The sequence below is a fragment of the Tiliqua scincoides genome, chromosome 1 (genome assembly GCF_035046505.1).
Source record: "Tiliqua scincoides isolate rTilSci1 chromosome 1, rTilSci1.hap2, whole genome shotgun sequence".
NCBI lineage: Eukaryota > Metazoa > Chordata > Lepidosauria > Squamata > Scincidae > Tiliqua > Tiliqua scincoides.
In genome coordinates, this window is record NC_089821.1 from 258,992,102 (window position 1) to 259,012,060 (window position 19,959).

Below are 19,959 nucleotides of genomic sequence, written 5' to 3' on the forward strand. Positions count from 1 at the left end.
ACAGGAGATTAAGTCTCTTCTTGCTGGGGAGATCTCTTGAAGGATATAGTCAGCAGAACTTGGAGGAGCTGAGGGGAGGGGCAGAGAGTGCAGCAGCTGGGAGCTGGCCATTTTGAAGAAAGAAAATGGGAAAGAGAGAAAGTTTCTGGCTGAAGTTCATGGGAATGACAGGAGCAGCTTTTGGAACGCTGTAGCACTGCTCCTGAAACTTCTCACTTCTGGAGAAAGTGAGGAGCAAGTGACTATAATACTATTCAGACAACATCACACCTCCAGTGAACCTGCATGGAAGATGATTGGTATCTACCATTGCTGGATGAGGCATGAAACATGCAAATAGCAAGTTGGGGACAACTTGATAGAGGATGGGGGAGCTTTAGGAATTTGCCCCCTACTGGGGTTTTAATCCTGATTACACCACACACACACTCACACCCTGCATGCTGTTGCTAGTTGAAAAAAAAAAAAACTTCCATTGGAAGACAAGACTCATTTGAATGACACAGTACTGAATTTCTGTGGTGTCTGTATAGTATTTGATTTACAAAGAAGCACAACATAGGGGGAGGCAAAGAGGTCTTCCTATAAGAAAACCCATCAGACCTCTGCAGAGGAGGAATAGACTGTGTCCAAAATGACTTCACATTTAGTCAGCTGGCAGCTCTGTCTGTGACCCCACCCCCATCTCTCCATTCCAGCTGCATTTCACTGGGTCTCTTCAGCTGAGTGACCAATTCAGAAAACATCCATAGCCATTAAAGAACATTAAGGTTCTTTTGTGTGGACTCTTAACAATAATCAGACAGCAAACCCTTGAGGATATAATATGGCAAATGGGAGCAAGCCTGCTTGTCTTATGCGCATATTATAATGATGTCCAACAAAAGTGTTCCTGGGACATGTCCAAAGCTGGTTAAATGAAAGGTCTGCCTAGCCCAGCATCCTGTTTGCTACAGTGGAGCACTGGAAGCCATCTTATACCAAATTAAACCATTGATCCATCTAGGTCAGTATTGTGAACACAGAGGGGTAGTAGAGGAGTATGTGTGGCATGCAAGCTCTAACCGGGGACCTCCTACCTGCAAAGCAAGTGCTTTATCATCCATAATCCTTCCCCAATCAGTGACCAGCCAGATGCCTCTGAGAACTTCACACACAGGACAAGTAGAGCAAATAACCACTCTCTCCCACTGTTTTCCAGAAACAGGAAATACACGCATATTGCCTCTTAACCTGCAGTAACTGTGAGCACAGTGAAGCCTTTTTTCCCCTTTTAGTTGTGTAGTCATTACAGCATGGTGCACTCTTATCCTTGAGTTACACCATTTGGATGAGAACAGGATCACTATTAAGACTCATACAGAGGCATAATACCAAGTTATGGTGATGTTTGGAAGTTACAATGAAATTCCATAACTTCAAGTCAGTGTACGTTCCTGTGCTATGGTAGGCATACTACATAAGGGGAAGGAACTGTGGTTCTGAGAGAAAGGTGGGGGACGCTGTGGGGAGCAAGCGGTGTCCATTGTTTCAAATATAGTTCAGAATGCATTGCAACAGCAAGAGGTGGGGGTGTGTGTAGGGGTGCACCTGAAGAAAAATACACAACCAGTGCAGATTGTACAAGATCTAAGATATATGATCTGATCCTGGGCTTCAGACAAAACTATGACAGTCATCATCTGTACCAGCAGTTCATCTGAACCATCCCTCTACACTTGCTGCTAGTCTTACTTTTAGAGTAGGTTAAAACTGAGAAAACTCTTCCAGACCTGAAGGTATCTATGACTGGATCATGTTGTAGCACACAAGTCTTGTATCCCAGGGTCTTGCTTTGGCACTTACAGTATCATCTGAAGTTGTTTCTAATACACAGCCCTTGTATCTACCTGATTCCTTGTCATGCCAAAATGAACACCGTAGAGAGGCAGAGAAAGTTGCCCAGACGTGCCCTTGTCATTGTCTAAACCTAGTCCATTAACAGTGAAATATGTTTTGAAGCAAACACCTAATCTAAGTTCCAGTGTACCTAATTAAAATTAATCTTCCGTCACTTATTGCACTGATTTTATGACTGTCAAGTTAGTTCTTCCAAATTAAATAAGCTGAACAATATCTGTGCTATTCATTTGCTGTTTTAGTATTCATGACACAGCCATGAATGATTATTCTGCAAACTCTAAACATATCTATGGTAGTTGAGATGGACAGCTTATGTCTCTGTCTTCTGTGCTGCTGAAGGTCTCTATTTGCAAGCCTATATCTGGGATAATAAAACTTAAATGATTTCTTTTGAAGTTGCTTGGGCTTTTATAATGTTAGATTTGTTCTTCTGTTCCCAATGGATAGGTCTCTGACTTCCATTTAGAGCCTGTGCTGTTTAAAAAAAAATCAAAAAATAAGAACTAAAAGAAGGGCCTAAATGAGGGCCTAAATAACTAAAATAACTAAATAACTAAAATAAGGGCCTAAATAATAACTAAATAAAATAAAATAGCTAAATAACTAAAATAAGGGCCTAAATGAGGGCCTAAATGAGTGGACTCTTCAGGTACTTGTAGCTTGATTATACTATAGTTTAATTAGCATAGGCAGCAGAGCACATTTTTGATCAGGTGTTGTATAAGATTAATATAGGTGATCTCTTCTTTCAAGATCAAGATTCAGGACACGATCCACTGAAATGCTGTCCCTGCACCAGCAGCAGTAAACTCAATGTTCGATGTAGGAGGTCACTGCTGTACTCTTGTGTGTCCAGTTCATTTCAGTTGGACCAGTTCAAGATAATTTTCCAATTAATTCTACCTTATATATTTTTAATAGAGAATTCTAGTCTTCTGTAATCCTTTTAGAGCAGGGGTGTCCAAAGCTTTTGGCAGGAGGGCCACATCATCTCTCTGTGAAAAAGGGGGGGAAGAGAAAAAAGAATTAATTAGCATTTAAAATTTGAATAAATTTGAATAAGTTTGCATAAATGAATATATTAAAGATGAACTTATATGAATGAATGAAGGTCTTGCAATAGCTCAAGGCCTATAAAAGGCCTTGCACAAAGCAAGGCTGGCCTTTCTTTTGCTGCCTCTGCTGCATCGTAGACATGAAACAGCAAGCAGTGGAGGGAGCCCTCATCCCACAGCTCACGCGAGAGGTCAGTCGCCCTCACACTGAGAGCAGTTGCGTCGGGCCAACATGGGCTCCAACAAATCTCCGGAGGGCCAGAGGCTCATTGGAGACTGGGGGCTCCCTGAGGGCCGCATTGAGAAGCCTCAAGGGCCGCATGTGGCCCCAGGGCCGGGGTTTGGGCACCCTTGTTTTAGAGGCACAAGCAACTGCTGGATGAGTGGTTTTCAGTGGAGAACACTGATTCCATGGAAGCTTGTCCAGATTTCTTGATGAGAAAACCAGTCATGGTGGACAAGCTTTCTTTAAAGATGTCTGACCATCATTTCCTTGCACTACACAGAGAAGTATCTTGGATGTTTTGGGGTGCACCCATCATCATTTGGGATGAGGGTGAAATCTAACAGATCTGACCAGTCCTCTGCATGAACTGTATGTGCCCTAGAATAGGAATTGGCATTCCCTACAACATGTATTCTTCTACTGGAGAGCAGAAAAAACAACAACATAGGTCCATCTGGCTCAAACTTGTGTCTACAATGACTGATGGTGACTCTCCAGGGTCACTCTGCATGCAAAGCAAGTGCTCTACTACTCAACTCTGGCTCCCGCCAAAGTGCTTTTCTAAGCATTCTACATACATATGTAGGGAAAAAAGGTGTTCCTGCAAAGCTATGATCATTTCTTTGCAAACATGAAAGAAAATTCCATAGCTTGCTCCAGAGGAAGATTAGGTGGGTCCAGTTTGGCCACCTATTCCAGTGAATGCAGTGATGCTCTAGACCTGCTGTGATTTATGGTTGGCTTCTGAGCCTTTGCTCCCTGGCATGCCCTTGCTGGACATCCAGATGGTGAGTAGGCAGTGCTGGTGCAGCTCCTGTTGTGCAACTTCTTACCCAAGGAAATCAGACAGGTTCCTTCTCTTCCTGCTCTTAGATAGGTTTCAAAATAGGTTTCATACCAGAAGACATTTGGTGTTTGAGTTTCTCCTGTTTTAAATGGTTTTATGCTGACTTTGCTGCTGCTGATTGCATTTATTCCTAGACTGTTAAGATTCATCTTCTTGTTTTAATATACAGTATTCATCTTTTTTTTTTTTTTTTTGTAATACCTGTATGCTGTCTTTGCTTACCTTGGTAGAAAGTGAGATTGAAACAAATGGAGATAAAGAAACAAATAAATAGTTGCATGGCACCTTGTGACAACTACTACTGAGATACATACAGAAAAATGTGCTGGTGTTTTATTTTCTTTGGATTCCTTCCATGGGGACCTCAAAGTGCATTTGCCTGCTCACAATTTTCCACTGATATATTCTTGTACCTACTTATAAGAGTGGCTTTTGTCTACAGAGGTATATTCATTTTATCACAGCACACTTTTCATTATACAATACAGAAAAATAATTTCTGAAGCAGTTGTTTTTACCACAGGTTGTACTCAGCTCCACTTGCATACATGGGGGAACCAGCTGCTCCCCTAAGATTATGAACTGGAGAAATCAAACACTCAAGACACAATAGCAGCTCCTAGTTTAGAGATTCCTTCTTTTCTTTGTTATTAAGAGCAATTGCCTGGGGCACAGGCCAACACACCTGGCAAAGGTCAGCTGTCTGTCTTGGGGTACACACCTTTACAAAGGTGCACAGTGTTTTTATAGCTTTATTTGTATCCATTGTTACAGAGACTATCCCACCACCTTATTTGGAACACACCTATTACATAAAATTAAGCATGCATAATGTACATTTTCCCCAAAACCTTGATGTGCGCATCAAGTGTGTTTTAGCTTTCCATTGCTCTGAAAATCATATGATTTCCCTGAAGTGACATCCCCAAAACTTCTTTGTGTCATCTGAGCATCCAGCAATACATCATTTCTACCTATTGATAGGCCTTGGTGCTGCTCATTATAAAATACTGATAGAGCTTAGCACTGCTCATTATCAAGACACTAGCTCATGCCAAAATGATAAGTTCAAAGCACATTCCTAAGTCAAACATCTTCAGCTAACAAGCATCCTGCTTTAAGCTTGTACTTCAAAAAGGTAACACACAGGTTACAGGGATTTTATAATGTTTTAGAAAGGTTTGTGGCATACAGTATACAATCATGCACAGAATGAGCCACCTCAGGGTTACCAGTTGTCACAATAATAATAATAATAATAACTTTATTTCTACCCCGCCTTTCTCCCCGAAGGGACTCAAGGCGGCTTACAACATATTAAAAACAATTTAAAAGCAAATAAAAACATATTAACACATACTAAAAACAGCAGTCAGAGTAAAAATAGGTAAAAAGAGCATAGAGCAGCAGCAAGTCATAAAAGAATCAGGCCTGTAAAAAAAATATTAAAAGATGTTAAAAAATGTTAAAAGGCCAAGAACTCAGAAGGCCTGTTTAAACAGAAGGGTCTTCAGGCCTTGCCGAAAGGTCTCAAGAGAGGGAGCCATTCTTAAGTCAAGGGGAAGGGAGTTCCATAGCGTTGGTGCCACTACTGAGAAGGCCCTATTTCTTGCAGCCGCCCCACGTACCTCCCTAGGCGGCGGCACTTGTAAAAAGGCCTTCTCTGATGACCTGAGAGGGCGAGCCGGATTGTACGGGAGCAGGCGATCTCTAAGATACCCTGGTCCAGAGCAGTATAGGGCTTTAAAGGTCAATACCAGCATCTTGAATTGGGCCCGGAAACGAATGGGCAGCCAGTGCAGCCGCTGGAGAAGCGGACTGACAGGGTCGAACCGCCTACCTCCAGTAACCACACGGGCCGCCGCATTCTGCACTAGTTGCAATTTCCGAACCGTCTTCAAGGGCAGCCCCACATAGAGTGCGTTACAGTAATCTAATCTCGATGTCACTGAGGCATGGATCACCGTGGCCAGGTCTGCACGATCCAAGTACGGCCGCAGCTGGCGCACCAGCCGAAGCTGAGTGAAGGCCCCCCTAGCCACAGCCGCCACCTGGGAATCCAGGAGCAGCTGCGAGTCCAGGTGGACCCCCAAGCTGCGGACCTGCTCCTTCAGAGGGAGTGCAACCCCATTCAGGGCAAGCCGATAGTCCAGCACCTGCATCGAGGATTTCCTAACCAGGAGAGCCTCTGTCTTATCCGGATTTAATTTCAGCTTGTTAGCCCCCATCCAGATCCTCACTGCCTCCAGACAGCGCTCCAGGTCCTCAACCGCCACCCTGGAGTCTGGAGGAAAGGAGAGATAGAGTTGGGTGTCATCAGCATATTGATGGCACCCCACTCCAAACCCCCGGATGACCTCTCCCAGCGGTTTCATGTAGATGTTAAATAGCATGGGGGACAGAATTGAGCCCTGTGGCACCCCGCATCTCAAGGGCCAGGGTGTCGAACAGGCATCCCCCAGCACCACCATCTGGGACCGACCCTCCAAGTAGGAGCGGAACCACCGCAAAACAGTGCCTCCAGCTCCCAACTCGGCCAATCGGCCCAGAAGGATACCATGGTCGATGGTATCGAAAGCCGCTGAGAGGTCCAGCAGGACCAACAGGGACGCACTCCCCCTGTCCAGTCCCCGGTGTAGGTCATCCACCAAGGCGATCAAGGCGGTTTCCGTCCCAAAGTCACAATACTACCTTGGGCCTTCTCTGACACATTTCTCTGATACATATCAAGGCACAACTGAAAGGCAATTTCTGGCAAAGTGCCAAATAGTAGTGCATCAGTATGAGAGAAGGCCATGACTTTTCAGATGTTTCTTTTGCATATTGCCAAGAATTACCTTTCAGGCATGATTTTATAAGAATGGACCCAGGAACCTAATTACGTGAAAACCTAAAAATTGCACTTTCAGAACTGGCAAGTGTACATCTCATTGCTCTCTTCAATTTGGAACTAATTAATACAATCTGGATATCTCAGGAAGATTTTCCTGTGTCTCTACACAAGTGCCATGGTGTGAAAATGTGGTGTGAGTACATGAAAACACAGAACTCTTGATTTTTTAATTCTGTTCAAAACTCTTTGGAAAGACCACTGAGCCTATTCACATGTTTCAGTTCTTGGCACTGAACTAGTTGTCTCCAGGCAGCAGGGTGGATGGATAGGACTCTCTAGACCAGGGGTGTCAAACGTTTCATACAGTGGGCTGAATACCATTCATGATGCCTGCTGAGGGCCAGAAGTGAATGTCATTAGGCAGGAAATAATACTAAACAGGTCATGACCAAAAATAAGCACTTTTTCTCACTTAGGACTCATTAGCTGCAAATGACAGAAGAGAAAATACACAAATCTTGATCATATTTCAAGACATGGGAGATCCCAATTTTCATGTTGCCTGCCCTTTCAGCAGTGACACCTCGGAACTGCTCAGTAGTTGAGAGCCTGAGGGCCAGATGAAAAGCTTCTGTGGGTCAGGCCTTATGTTTGACACCTCTGCTCTAAGCAGGAGCACAGCGACCTTGCTGCCCCTGGAACAGTGCTGCCCAGATTACTGTGACCCTCCCTCAATTACGCAACTGCTCATTTCAGAATACAGAGAGGAATCATGTGACTGAATGTCAAACTTCTTGCATAGTTTAGAATCCTTCTCCCTGCCATGGAATGAACTTCATGGAATAAGGGAGCATCTAAACTTGCAATCCCCACCTGCTTTCTGTAGTGATATAGTCCCAGATTCTCTGCCATGTCTATTCTGAACATGTTGGTTGGGCCCAAATGGGCTGCTACACTCATTACATGCAGTTGAAGAAAAATGTGAGCATTTTTGCTCCTCAGAAAAGTACAGGTGTTCCACACTTAATGAGGGTACATTCTGCTATCCCCACTGTTATGCAATTAGATCCTTAAGTGACCATTCAGTCTAATCTATTGCCTTTGTTGTGTAAACAGACACTCCCTGCCAGACACTAGCTGACTGCACAGGCTACTGGAGATAGACTGCCTCCTCTTTGCATTAAGAGCCTCTCTGTTGTGTTAACAGACACTCTGCTGCAGGCTGTGGGAGACAGAATTGCCTCATTAAGAGCATCTTTATTGTGCTTTGACCACTGTCATATATATGGTCCATCATTAAGCTAATGTTGTTGTTATGTGGTGCAGGCCTGTATACAGTGGAAGGATATATGAAGTGATATCTTCTAATAAAGCACAATAGGCCAGTTCACATGAGACTGTTTTCTTACAGATGTGATGGTGGTAGAACATTAGTTGCTATGTATTGATTTTGATGGAGACTCTGAGCCCAATCCTATGTATTTCTACTCAGAAGTAAGCCACTTTGAATTCAATGGGGCTTACTCCCAGGAAAGTGTGCATAGGATTGCAGCCTTATTTCTCACGGAAGATGTAGATGTATTTAGGGCATTAGGAGCCCATCTCTGCCACAGGGAATAGAACATTTGGTCTCATTTACCCCCAAAGCAACAGTGTGAATTAGATCTTTATCACCTCCATTTCACTGATAAGGCACAGAGGCTGAGAAAAAAAAGTGGTGGGCTCAAGAGCCATAGGATGTAATGGGAAAAAGATGAAAGCAGAGTATACAAGAGCATTCGTTTGCTTCTTATCAGTAAGCACTCCTTTCAGCAGGTAGGATGGATAAAGATTTCAAGCACCCCTTTCAGACTGTGGGGGCTTCTTTATTCACAAGAGAAATCAGAGTTTTTCACTGAAGCAGGAAGGGAGCAATATTGGCATTTGCGATTTCACATATTCATTCATTCTAGTGCTGGAAATAGAATGCTCATTTCCCATTGAGACAGGAAATGAAAAAGACAGTGCAGAATGGCTGGAAAGAAATATTAGCCTAATAGTCCCCTTTTAAACAAGGGAGGCTGGCATGCGATCAGCTGAAATGTGCACTACAGAGAAGAAATGTTTGCACAGTTGCCATTAACTGTTAACTACTAGCGTAGTGCTTCTCAAACTGTGAGTCAGGACCCACTAGATGGGTCGCGAGCCTATTTCAGGTGGATCCCCATTCATTTCAATTTTTTATTTTTAATCTATTAGACTGCATGCTGCCATACTATGTGACTGCATTTGGGGAAATGTTACAGACCTGTACTTTTAACAAGCTACTATGTATATTCTTTTAACAATGATAGTAAATGGAACTTACCCCTGGGTAGGTGTGGGTAGGATTGCAGCATAGGATTGTTAAACATGGTCCTGCTTGATGATGTCAGTTCTGGTCATGACATTACTTCCGGTGGGTCCTGACAGATTCTCATTCTAAATAGTGGGTCCCAGTGCTAAATGTGTGAGAACCACTGTACTAGTGTATATGAGTTCTTAATTCTCACTGCCTTTTCCTTTAGCTATAAGAGATGAAATGAAAAATCAATGAGAAGATGCAAAAAAAATGGACATGGTATGAAAATGAAATTAATGGCTCACCAATGTCTATTAATCAGGACAGTAGAAGGATTTCTCCAGGGAAATGCTCCAGCATAGAATACTATTGCCAAAGTGATTGATTTTCATTAATCAGACTCAAATGTACAAAGGAACACGTTTTTATTTACATAATAACTGATGCCTTAGAAGCAGCCCTGTCTTTTCTATTTGCAAAAAAAATTGCTTTGATATTTATTGATGCTGGAACTGGTAGCTAGTTTCATTTCTGTTTTATGCTTTAAAATGTTCTCAGGCACTATTGTAGACTTTTTCTTGTTGAATTCTGAAAAACAGCAGGGTTTGGGGCTTTAAAATGCAACCATATGCCAATTATAATCTTACCATCAAATCTAGTTTAACCAACTTATACCAGATACCTTGGAAGGAGTAATTCTATAAAAAAAGAAGTCGTAGTACATGAGTTTCACAATGGATTTAGGAAATCAAGCAGGACTCATAAAGATGATGGAATAACTTCCACACAGGCTTACAGTCGATCCTATGTATGTTTACTATAAAGCAATGGTTTCCAAACTGTGAGCCGCAGCTCCCTGGGGAGCCACCGAAAGCAGCCAGGGGAGCTACAGAATTGTTCCTTAAAGCCCCCCCTCCTTGAAGTCAGCATTCTCAGAAGAGCTGGAGAAAGGCAGAAACCACAGCATTATTTCTCCTTGACTCACGAGCACTGCCTGAGCCCAACTGGGGCTTCCACTCCTGTTATTTAACTTTCATCTTTTTGGTGCAGTGGTTAGCAGAAAAAGGGTCCTCACAATAGCGAATCATGGGAAAGTAGGTGGGGAGAAAGATGGGAAACTAAGGGTGCAATCCTACCCTGCACTGGAACAGGTAAGCCAAGAGGTTTGCATTGTATCCAGTGCAGTATAGAGGCCAAAAGCAGCTCAGCCAGGGGCAAGGGGAACTTTACCCCTTACACCTGGGAAAGACACCCTTTCCCGTATGGGTCTCCCCAGACTTGTACCACTTCTTGAGGGCTGCCCGCCACCTGCCCTCCCCCCACCCAGGAACGCCTCCCTCTTGCCTCCTCCCTGCCCACCTCAGATGCTTCCATCGGCCCAACCAGGCCAACGCAAGCCTCAGAGAGGAAGCTGGTGCCGGGGCTTATGTCAGCCTCTGAAGGCCAGCACTCCTCTGAGTGCCCAAGGAGACGCAATTGTGCCTTACGGCACGTTTATGACCCTCCTGAGAAGGTGCAAGGGACTTGCGCGGCCCATGGGCAACTCTGGATTGATCCTAACACTCTGAATGTCTTCCCCTGACTTCTCCAGTAGGAGAGAGCAAAACACTTCTTCCTCTGGCCAAGGGCATCAGGTTTTTCTGGTTTGCAATGGCAGAAATGGTCAAGCAAAATTTTGCTTCTGTTCCTTTCACTGCTGGTGTCAATAGCTGCCCAAAGTCTGTTGCCATTGCAAGGGAGATGCAATGCTTCCTCTTTTGAAGAAATTAAGAGAAAGAGAAAAGTAGGGAGGGGCAATGGACAATCAAATGGCCAAGCAGGGTGATGCTTGCATGCTTTTGTGTAACTTACAGTATTGCTGAGTTGAAGCTATGAGTGCCAGGAGAACTGGGTGTTTAGCCACACTCACCGAGTTCTGGAGCTACTTTTACAGCACAACCCTATGCCTGCTTGCTCAGAAGCCCTAAGGAGTGGCCAGAAGTTTGCTCCTACGCAAGGTCAGCTCTGTTTACTGGCACAGAAAACAAACAGCACATGAATCCTGCTGTCACTAGCAAGCACAGAACATTTACCACCCTCAGAATGGCACACCCTTAGGGGGAAGTTCTCCTTCTTTTGGGCTGGCAAGTGTTGCTGGTATACATGCAGATACAGGAAGTCTGCTGAGAGATGACTTGCTGTGCCCAAGGAGAAGCTAGCACAGTTTTTGCCTAAAGAAAGCCCTGGATTTCAGTGAACGTGTGGTCAAAAATCCCACATGAGTTAAAACCCATGGATGTGTCCCACAGATATATTTTCCCATGGAACAGCTGCATATTTGGTCTGGATCTTAGTCATGTGGTCAGAGGCTGCAGATGAGTCCTTTCCCAAGAAATGCCAACTTCATTTGGATAACTTTTAAGGTATTGTATTCCCATGTAGCCCTTTGCTGTCTGGCTCCATCCTCAGGATCCAATCCTATCCAATTTTCCAGTGCCGGTGCTGCTTTGCCTATGGGGTATGCACTGCTTCATGTTTTGGGGATACAGTCACAGAGGCCTCCTTAAGGTATGGGAACATTTGTTTCCTTACCCCAGGGCTGCATTGTGGTTGCACATTGCGGAGCTGGAAAGTTGGAAAGGATTGGGCTGTAAGTCTGCTATTTATGGCAAATGATTGTCAAAATGATTGCATATAAGTGGTGGGTTTTTTTTGTTCTCTCCCCCCCCCCCCCCCGTAGATAAAGCACAGCAAGTCTATAGCACACTGTTATCATTTGAACTGGTGGCAGGTAACAGACTGCTTCCTAGGTCCCTGGCTCCAGGATGGACTTCTTTGATCCTCATGGAAGGCACCGGTAAGTCTGTCATCAGACACAAACCAACTCCAGCATTCATCTTGTGTCTAAAATGCATACAGAGGAATCACAGCTTGGCCAGTTTATGACAGAGACAGTCACAAACATTTTTTGCATAGCATGAAAAGTGCTATGACAATCTTGACTATAATCTTGAGCTACTGGTTCACGTTGAGATGTCTCCACCCAATCCTATACAAAGGGAAATTTGCAAGGAGCAAGTAAATAATAATAATAAATAAAAATTTAAAAGGCCATGACGTGGCTGACAAAAATAGCCCAATGGTGTTTGCTATGTCATATGTAAATTGTAACATTATTCATTTACTACATACAGTGATAACATTTATATAAGAACATAAGAACAGCCCCACTGGATCAGGCCATAGGCCCATCTATTGTTAAAATAAAAAAAGTCCAGCTTACTGTATCTCAGTGGCTCACCAAATGCCCCAGGGAGCACACCAGATAACAAGAGACTTGCATCCTGGTGCCCTCCCTTGTATCTGGCATTCTGACATAGCCCATTTCTAAAATCTGGAGGTTGCACATACACATCATGGCTTGTAACTTGTAATGGATTTTTCCTCCAGAAATTTGTCCTATCCCCTTTTAAAGGTATCTAGGCCAGATGCCATCACCACATCCTGTGACAATGTGGTTTTCTGGAGGAAAAATCCATTACGGGTTACAAGCCATGATGCGTATGTGCAACCTCCTGATTTTAGAAATGGGCTATGTATCAGAATGCCAGATGCAAGGGAGGACTCCAGGATGCAGGTCTCTTGTTATCTGGTGTGCTCCCTGGGGCATTTGGTGGGCCGCTGTGAGATACAGGAAGCTGGACTAGATGGGCTTATGGCCTGATCCAGTGGGGCTGTTCTTATGTTCTCTAATTCCCTGACTGTGGAGCTTTTTCAGTCGCCTTTGGTGAGGGACCATGTCGAATGCCTTCTGAAAGTCCAGATATATAATGTCCACGGGTTCTCCTGCATCCACATGCCTGTTGACCTTTTCAAAGAATTCTAAAAGGTTTGTGAGGCAAGACCTACCCTTACAGAAGCCATGCTGATTCTCCCTTAGCAAGGCTTGTTCATCTATGTGTTTTGAGAATCTATCTTTGATGAGGCATTACACCATCTTACCTGGTATAGGCTGACCAGCCTATAGTTTACCGGGTCCCCCCTCCTTCCTTTTTTGACTTGTATAAATTTATACAAGTTCACAGTAGCTCTGACCCAAGGAGCCATGAGCCTTGGCCTATGGCAAATGATGGTGGAAGATTGGTAAGACAGTGGTGAACTACACTGCTGTGTTTTTCCCACAATTGCCCTAATTCTTAAGAATATAAGAAAAGCCTTGCTGGATCAGGTCAAAGGCCCATCTAGCCCAGCTTCCTGTATCTTGCAGTGGCCTTTCCTCATAAAGGAGGTGCTCTAGCCCATGAATCATTTGTTTGCTCTCTTCTTTATCCCAAGCATGGAATTGACCTTCTTCACATCCACCACACACTGGGTCAACACTTTTATTGAGCAGTTCATCACCACCCCAAGATCTGCTCTGTCACAGACAGCTCAGAACCCATTAGTGCAGCATTTCTCAAACTGTGGGTTGGGACCCATTAGGTGGGTTGGCAGCAAATTTCAGGTAGCACATCGCTAAGCTGCCACTGAAAGTACAGAGCTGAAAATACAGGGTACAGAGCTGCTGGGCAGGATGGGCACCTGGTGGGAGAGAGGCATGGTGTTTTGCCCTGAATAGGTGGGAAGATGGGTCACTGGAAAGGGGAGAGGCTTGTGTCATTGGAGAAGGATCCAAGTCTGCATTTTGCTTTGATTTCCAAGCAGGAATGTTTTACTTTCTTGCTATACAAAATAACAGCACAAGGGTGTTGTGTAATGGGACATTTGGCTGATCGCAGCTTATGTCTGAAGCCTAAAATGATATCACTTCCGGACATGACACCACTTCCAGTGGGACTTGATAACACTGTTATACTAAAAAGTGGGTCCCAGTGCTAAAAATTTGAGAACCACTGTATTGGTAGAATATATGTAAAACTTTGATTTCCTGCCCCAATGCACATCACTTTACAATTACTTACATTGGTGCATCTGCCATTTTGCCTCCCACAGCCCAATCGTGAGCTTCCCAATGCCTGCTGGAGGAGCAGTGCCAAAGTGCCTACCGCTGTCTTGGGCACCGGGGAAACAGCGGGAGAACTCCTTGAGGGAAGGAAACTTTTGTTCCCTTCACCTGGAGAAAGCTCCAAGCTCTGCAATTGGGCTTCTCAAGCCTGTGGCAGCTAGTGTGCAGATGCAAACTTCAGAGACTCCATGTCAGGCCTTCTGACTGAACATGGAGTTCAGGATATGGTGCAGAAGAACTCTGTCCCTCTCCTGTCCTTGTTCTTCTTCCGCCCTGCCCTCCCTTGCGCCCACAGCACTGCCCAGTGGTTGCAGTCATCCCTGGCTGTGGCCTCTTCCTGCCAGCCTGACCAGTGTGGGCCCAGTGCCAGCGCTCCCTACTTGCGGTGTGCTGTAAACGTGCTTTATGGCACATTTACAGCATCCAGCCCTGGCGCTATGGCTCAGTGCTGGGCGACTTTAGGATTGGGCCCCCATTCCCTCAATCTGAAGAGATTGTTCTGAAGCTCTTAGCAATCTATTCTAGACTTCACCATCCAGAAAAGTTAGTGTCATCTGCAAACTTGGGCACCTTGCTGCTTATCGGCACCTCTGGATCATTTAGGAACGGAAAAGCACTGCTCCCAGCCCGACCCTGGGGCACCCATCCCACTTTTCACCTCTCTCCATTGTGAACTTTGCCCATTTACACCTTTTCTCTGTCTCCTGTTCTTCAGCCAAGACCTGCCCTCAGATTCCTTGTGTGTGGAGGTGAGCGGGTTGGTTGGCTTCTTGGTATCCGCTTTGGACCACTGTTGGCAAGACAGCACCCAAATTCTGCAAAGAAGTACCAGGATGGCTGACTTGGACTCCCACCTCCAACCCCCCCCCCCCCCGGTTGCACCCTGCACTGCTTTGGAAGCACATGCTCTCTCCAATTCTATGCCCAAAGACAGCTCAATTCTATGCACACTTTCCTGGGAGTGAGCCCCACTGACTCTAATGGGACTTACTTCTGAGTAGGCATGCAGCGGGCTGGGCTGCGAGCCCTTCCTGCCTAGTGCTGCAGCTCACCACCGTGCGCGCAGGTAGGTCAAGCCTCCAGCGCGGCAGGTGTGCGTGCGCGCAGAGTGGCACCTGAAGGGCCTTCCCCTCCCTCGCCGCTGGCATCTGCGGGCAGCGACGCTCCTCCCTCCTCCGGGGACAAGCCACCTGCGGGAGACTTGTAACCCCTCCTCTCTCTGGGGACTGGGCGCCCGCTGGAGTCTGCCGTGCGCCCTGGGGCCGACGACGGCGCCACCCGCTCGCAGCCTGCAGTGCCGGGCTTGAACCCTTCGCTTCTTCCCCGACGGGCGGGCCGGAGAAGAGGCAGAGCTGCCAGGCGCCCCGCGGTGCCCGGCGCGCAGGACAGCAGCAGAAGCCGGAGGAGGACCGAGCGAGCGAGCGCGCTCCTCCCCTTCCCCACCCGGCGACGGAGGCGGCAGAGGAAGGAGGACGCGGAGCGCAGACATGGCGGCCAACATGTACCGAGTGGGAGGTATGTGGGGGGCTTTTGCAGGACGCCTCTCCAGTGGGGCCTGGCGGGGCGTGGGGGGGAGGGGAAGCAGCACCGAGTGCGGCTTGGCTTGGTAGGAGCAGAGGGTGCATTGAGGGGCGCCCAGCTGGGCAGACACCCGCGCCCCACAGGGAAGCCGGCCCCCTAAGCTCTTCCCGGGGGGACTGGCAAGACGTCCACCTCCCACCTGGCCAGAGAGAGAGAGGAGGAGGAGGCAGGAGAGGAGGCCCTTCCCCCAGTGGCACATGAAAGAGGAGCCGGTTTCCCAGGGACTGCAGTCTCTCTGCACCTCCCAGGGGAATGAAAGGGAGCCCTGCCAGCCTCCTTGCCCTTTCCTGTGTTCACTGGGGGCCCATCCCGAGGCTGGTACCTGTGTAGACCTGCTTCTCCTCAGCCCTGATGTGTGGCCAGACTCTGCTTCCTTGCAAGCTGAGGGAAGTGCGCTCTGGAAGGGCTTCAGAGGCGCTTTCACCCCTTCTTTCATTCCAGGGTAACATCCTGGCACTGAGAGTGTCTGTGCTGCCCAGTGGGTGGGATGTTTACTGAAAGATAACTTCCACTTTTTTCAGTGGTGCTTCCCTCCTGGTAGGTACGCAGAGAAACAGAGGCTTAGTCTAGGTGGAGAGGATCATGTATGGCAAAGGCTGGTACAGAGAAGGGGTAGAATGTGATGGTAGTGGCTGGAGCTTAGGCCAGAACTATACATGCATGTGGTAAAGTTCTGAGAGGCAAAAAGTCTGTTGCACATGAGGCAGCCGGGTGAGGATCACATGCCTGAATCCTCTCCTCTGTGAGAAACTACCTACACAAGAAGGAGGTCTAGAATCTTTCATGCTTTTTAGCTTGGCGGATGCTTTCTTTTAAATAGGGTATTCCAAAGCAGTAGTGGACCTGCCCTCATTATGACCCAGGGCAGGTCCCTGACAGCCCCCCCCCACATGCCGCCCCCCAGGATACTCACTGAGGCATAATGGAGCATCACTCAACCAGAAGTTTTGCTTAAAACAGTGGGAGAAGTCTCAGAAGGCTTCTTGCCCACTGCCAAATGCTGCATGGAGCCTTGCCTGCCCACAGAACAGCTGGGATGGGCCGATGCGGCAGTGGCAGGGGTGCGGCAAGCACAGCATTTGGCTTCCTGTCCTGCCCCAGGTCCTCCACTTTTCCAAAGTAATATCCTCCACCTGCTGTAGGAAGTGGTTTTAGCTACTATACCACCTTATTCTGCTGCATGTGCAGAGTGTTAGCCATAATAGCTAAATGAAATGCCCATATTTAGAAGTGGCTTTGCTGCCAATGTCTACCAGTTGCTGAAGGAGTGCAAACTACACAGGAGAGCTTTTGCCATCATGTATTGCTTGTTCCTGATAGTTTTGCAACAGTATATTTTTGTTGAAATAGATGGACTCTTGGCCTGATCCATGAGGCGTCTACATATGTTCTTGCAGTGATCCCTGGTACAAGTGAATCACTCTCCAGTGTTCAGGAGAAAAAATGGCACCCTCCAGAGGCAAATGATAATGGTGAATTGGCCTTGTATGGTTGAATACTGTGGATACCCCTTGTATTGGCAACCTTCAGTCTCGAAAGACTATGGTATCGCGCTCTGAAAGGTGGTTCTGGCACAGCGTCTAGTGTGGCTGAAAAGGCCAATCTGGGAGTGACAATCCCTTCCACACCGGGAGCAAGTGCAGTCTGTCCCTGGTCTGTCTCCCTGGCTATGGGCCTTCCTTCTTTGCCTCAGACTGTTGGCCAAGTGTCTCTTCAAACTGGGAAAGGCCATGCTGCATAGCCTGCCTCCAAGCGGGCCGCTCAGAGGCCAGGGTTTCCTACTTGTTGAGGTCCATCGCTAAGGCCTTCAGATCCCTCTTGCAGATGTCCTTGTATCGCAGCTGTGGTCTACCTGTAGGGCGCTTTCCTTGCACGAGTTTTCCATAGAGGAGCTCCTTTGGGATCCAGCCATCATCCATTCTCACGACATGACTGAGCCAACGCAGGCATCTCCGTTTCAGCAGTGCATACATGCTAGGGATTCCAGCACATTCCAGGACTGTGTTGTTAGGAACTTTGTCCTGCCAGGTGATGCCGAGAATGCGCCGGAGGCAGCGCATGTGGAAAGCGTTCAGTTTCCTCTCCTGTTGTGAGCAGAGAGTCCATGACTCACTGCAGTACAGAAGTGTACTCAGGACGCAAGTTCTGTAGACCTGGATCTTGGTATGTTCTGTCAGCTTCTTGTTGGACCAGACTCTCTTTGTGAGTCTGGAAAACGTGGTAGCTGCTTTACCGATGCGTTTGTTTAGCTCACTGGGTTATAATAGTGAACCTTACTCAGATCCCCCATCACACACGTGACTCTGCTCTCTTCCTTTGCAAATGCTTTGCAAAAGGCAGCTTTTACTTTTTGCTGAAGAAGGCTTTGGAAAAGGAAGCAAGCAGTGAAAACCTAGACTCATAGCTATTAGAGGAATGCTAGAGGAGGCAACAGTGAGAATGCTAACAGGAAGCAAAGTCTAGCGTTCTCACTGTCCGCTTTCTCTGCTGCCCACTTCCTGTTAGCATTCTCACTGTCGCCTCCTTCAACATTCTGCTAGCAGCTACAAGTCTAGGTTCTAGCTGTTCCCTTCCTTTTTCAAAGCATTTGCAAATGAAGAGCAGTGAGTCATGAGCAAAATGGGGGGGGGGAGTTTGAGAACCATGAATAAGTGAAACCATGGATATGGAACTTGTGGATACTGGCCGGAGAGCTACTGAATTTGCAGATAGCACATGTAGTAGACATTTCTTGTGTCCATTAGATTATTGGGGAACATGCACTCATATCTAGGTCTGACCCAGCAGGGAAATAGGTCTCCAGCTTCTTAACTCTCCAATCTGTTTTCCAAATAACAAATAGATACCTTGGCTTTGTAGTCCACTTTATTTTCCACTGCATCCTAGAAAGCAGTGAGCCCCTTCCTCTCCCAAGTGTCTTCAAGGATTAAATGAGGCTAGTTTGCTTGATCACTGCCTTTCAATAGAACTGGGAACATTGTCTTCCTGCACCTCCAAAGAATAAGAGATGGAGAACCTCTGCTTTATTAGCATATACATGCAGTGCCTATTTTCTCCAATTTATTGTGCATTTGGGTATACAACCACATAGTGAAACTGGCTACTATTTACATGGAAAGGCCATGCGTATTCATTCAAATTGGGGGGAAAATGCTGCTTGTTTATAGGTGAACTAGCACCTGATTTGCAGGAGTAGCAGATGAGATGGGTCTTGACTGTTCCACATCCAGCTGCAGGTGAGAGATCATGTGATGGAATGCTTCATCATGAAAAAAACATTCCTATGCCTGGCCATTTTCAGTGTGCAGGATTTTTTATTTTTTCTATCTAGAAGCTTTCAGTTATAGAGGGGGCCCCTCTTCCTCTAGCAGTCTGAAATATTGCAACCTGAACACAGGTCATTCCAGGTCATCTGCTGCTTGTGAAACTAGACCTGAGTGACTATTGCCAAATCAAAATGGAAACATAGCACCTAAGTTTTGGACAGCCCAATTCTAACCTACGCTGGAATGGGGAGGCTGGCTGGCCTGCCCTGTATCCAGAGCAAGGTTGGGGTAGCCTGAGGCTCAGCCCAGGGCAAGGAGCTCTGCTCCACCAGATCCTGAGAGAGTTCAAGTCTGCACCAGCAAAGTAACCATTGCAAACTTGAGAAACTGCATTGTGGGGCTTGGGGCTTCCCCCAAGGAGACCTCTTGGAGCTTCGGTGGTGCAGCTGGATGCAGCAATAGCCATTTTAATACAGCTGCACTTGGCGGAGCTGCCGGCTTTAGGATCGGGCTGTGAATCTGCTGTGGATCTGCCTTTGTTTCTCTTTGGTTAGATGTAGAAACTATGTCTGGGAATTAAGTTCAGGAAAAACTGGTCCTTCCTGTTTCTTGCAGAATCTGATTGTGCACAATATGGATTGGCTGGCACTTGTGACAGTTACCAAGTCACTCCTTTCTCTACTCCAGAGCAGCATTTCAAGTTTTCTAGAAGACTAAACTTGTGTGACTGAAAATCAGTCCTGAATTGGTAGCTGCCTGTGTGTCATTAAGAGGTGAAGGGGGCAACAGACAGAACCCTTACAAGGTCCTGTAGGAAGTTACTTCTGTACGCATCCCAATAAGAAGTGTGTACAGTTGACCAAGATTATTTGTTCTAAGAGACAAATTAATATCTTTATTGGTTGCTAGAGAGAACACAGATTTGCCAGAATTTGGTTCCAAAAC

The 19,959-nt window shown here is 46.3% G+C and overlaps 1 protein-coding gene across 1 annotated transcript in view; it reads left to right on the forward strand.

The window, feature by feature from the left end:
• Positions 1-15,588: 15,588 nt before the first annotated feature.
• The window catches only part of MTA3 (metastasis associated 1 family member 3), a 136,449-nt gene continuing 132,078 nt past the window's right edge, over positions 15,589-19,959 (forward strand). The window contains exon 1 of the mRNA XM_066611779.1: positions 15,589-15,682. Coding sequence (XP_066467876.1) covers positions 15,655-15,682 — 28 coding nt within the window. The 5' untranslated portion in view covers positions 15,589-15,654. The remainder of the gene's footprint in view (positions 15,683-19,959) is intronic.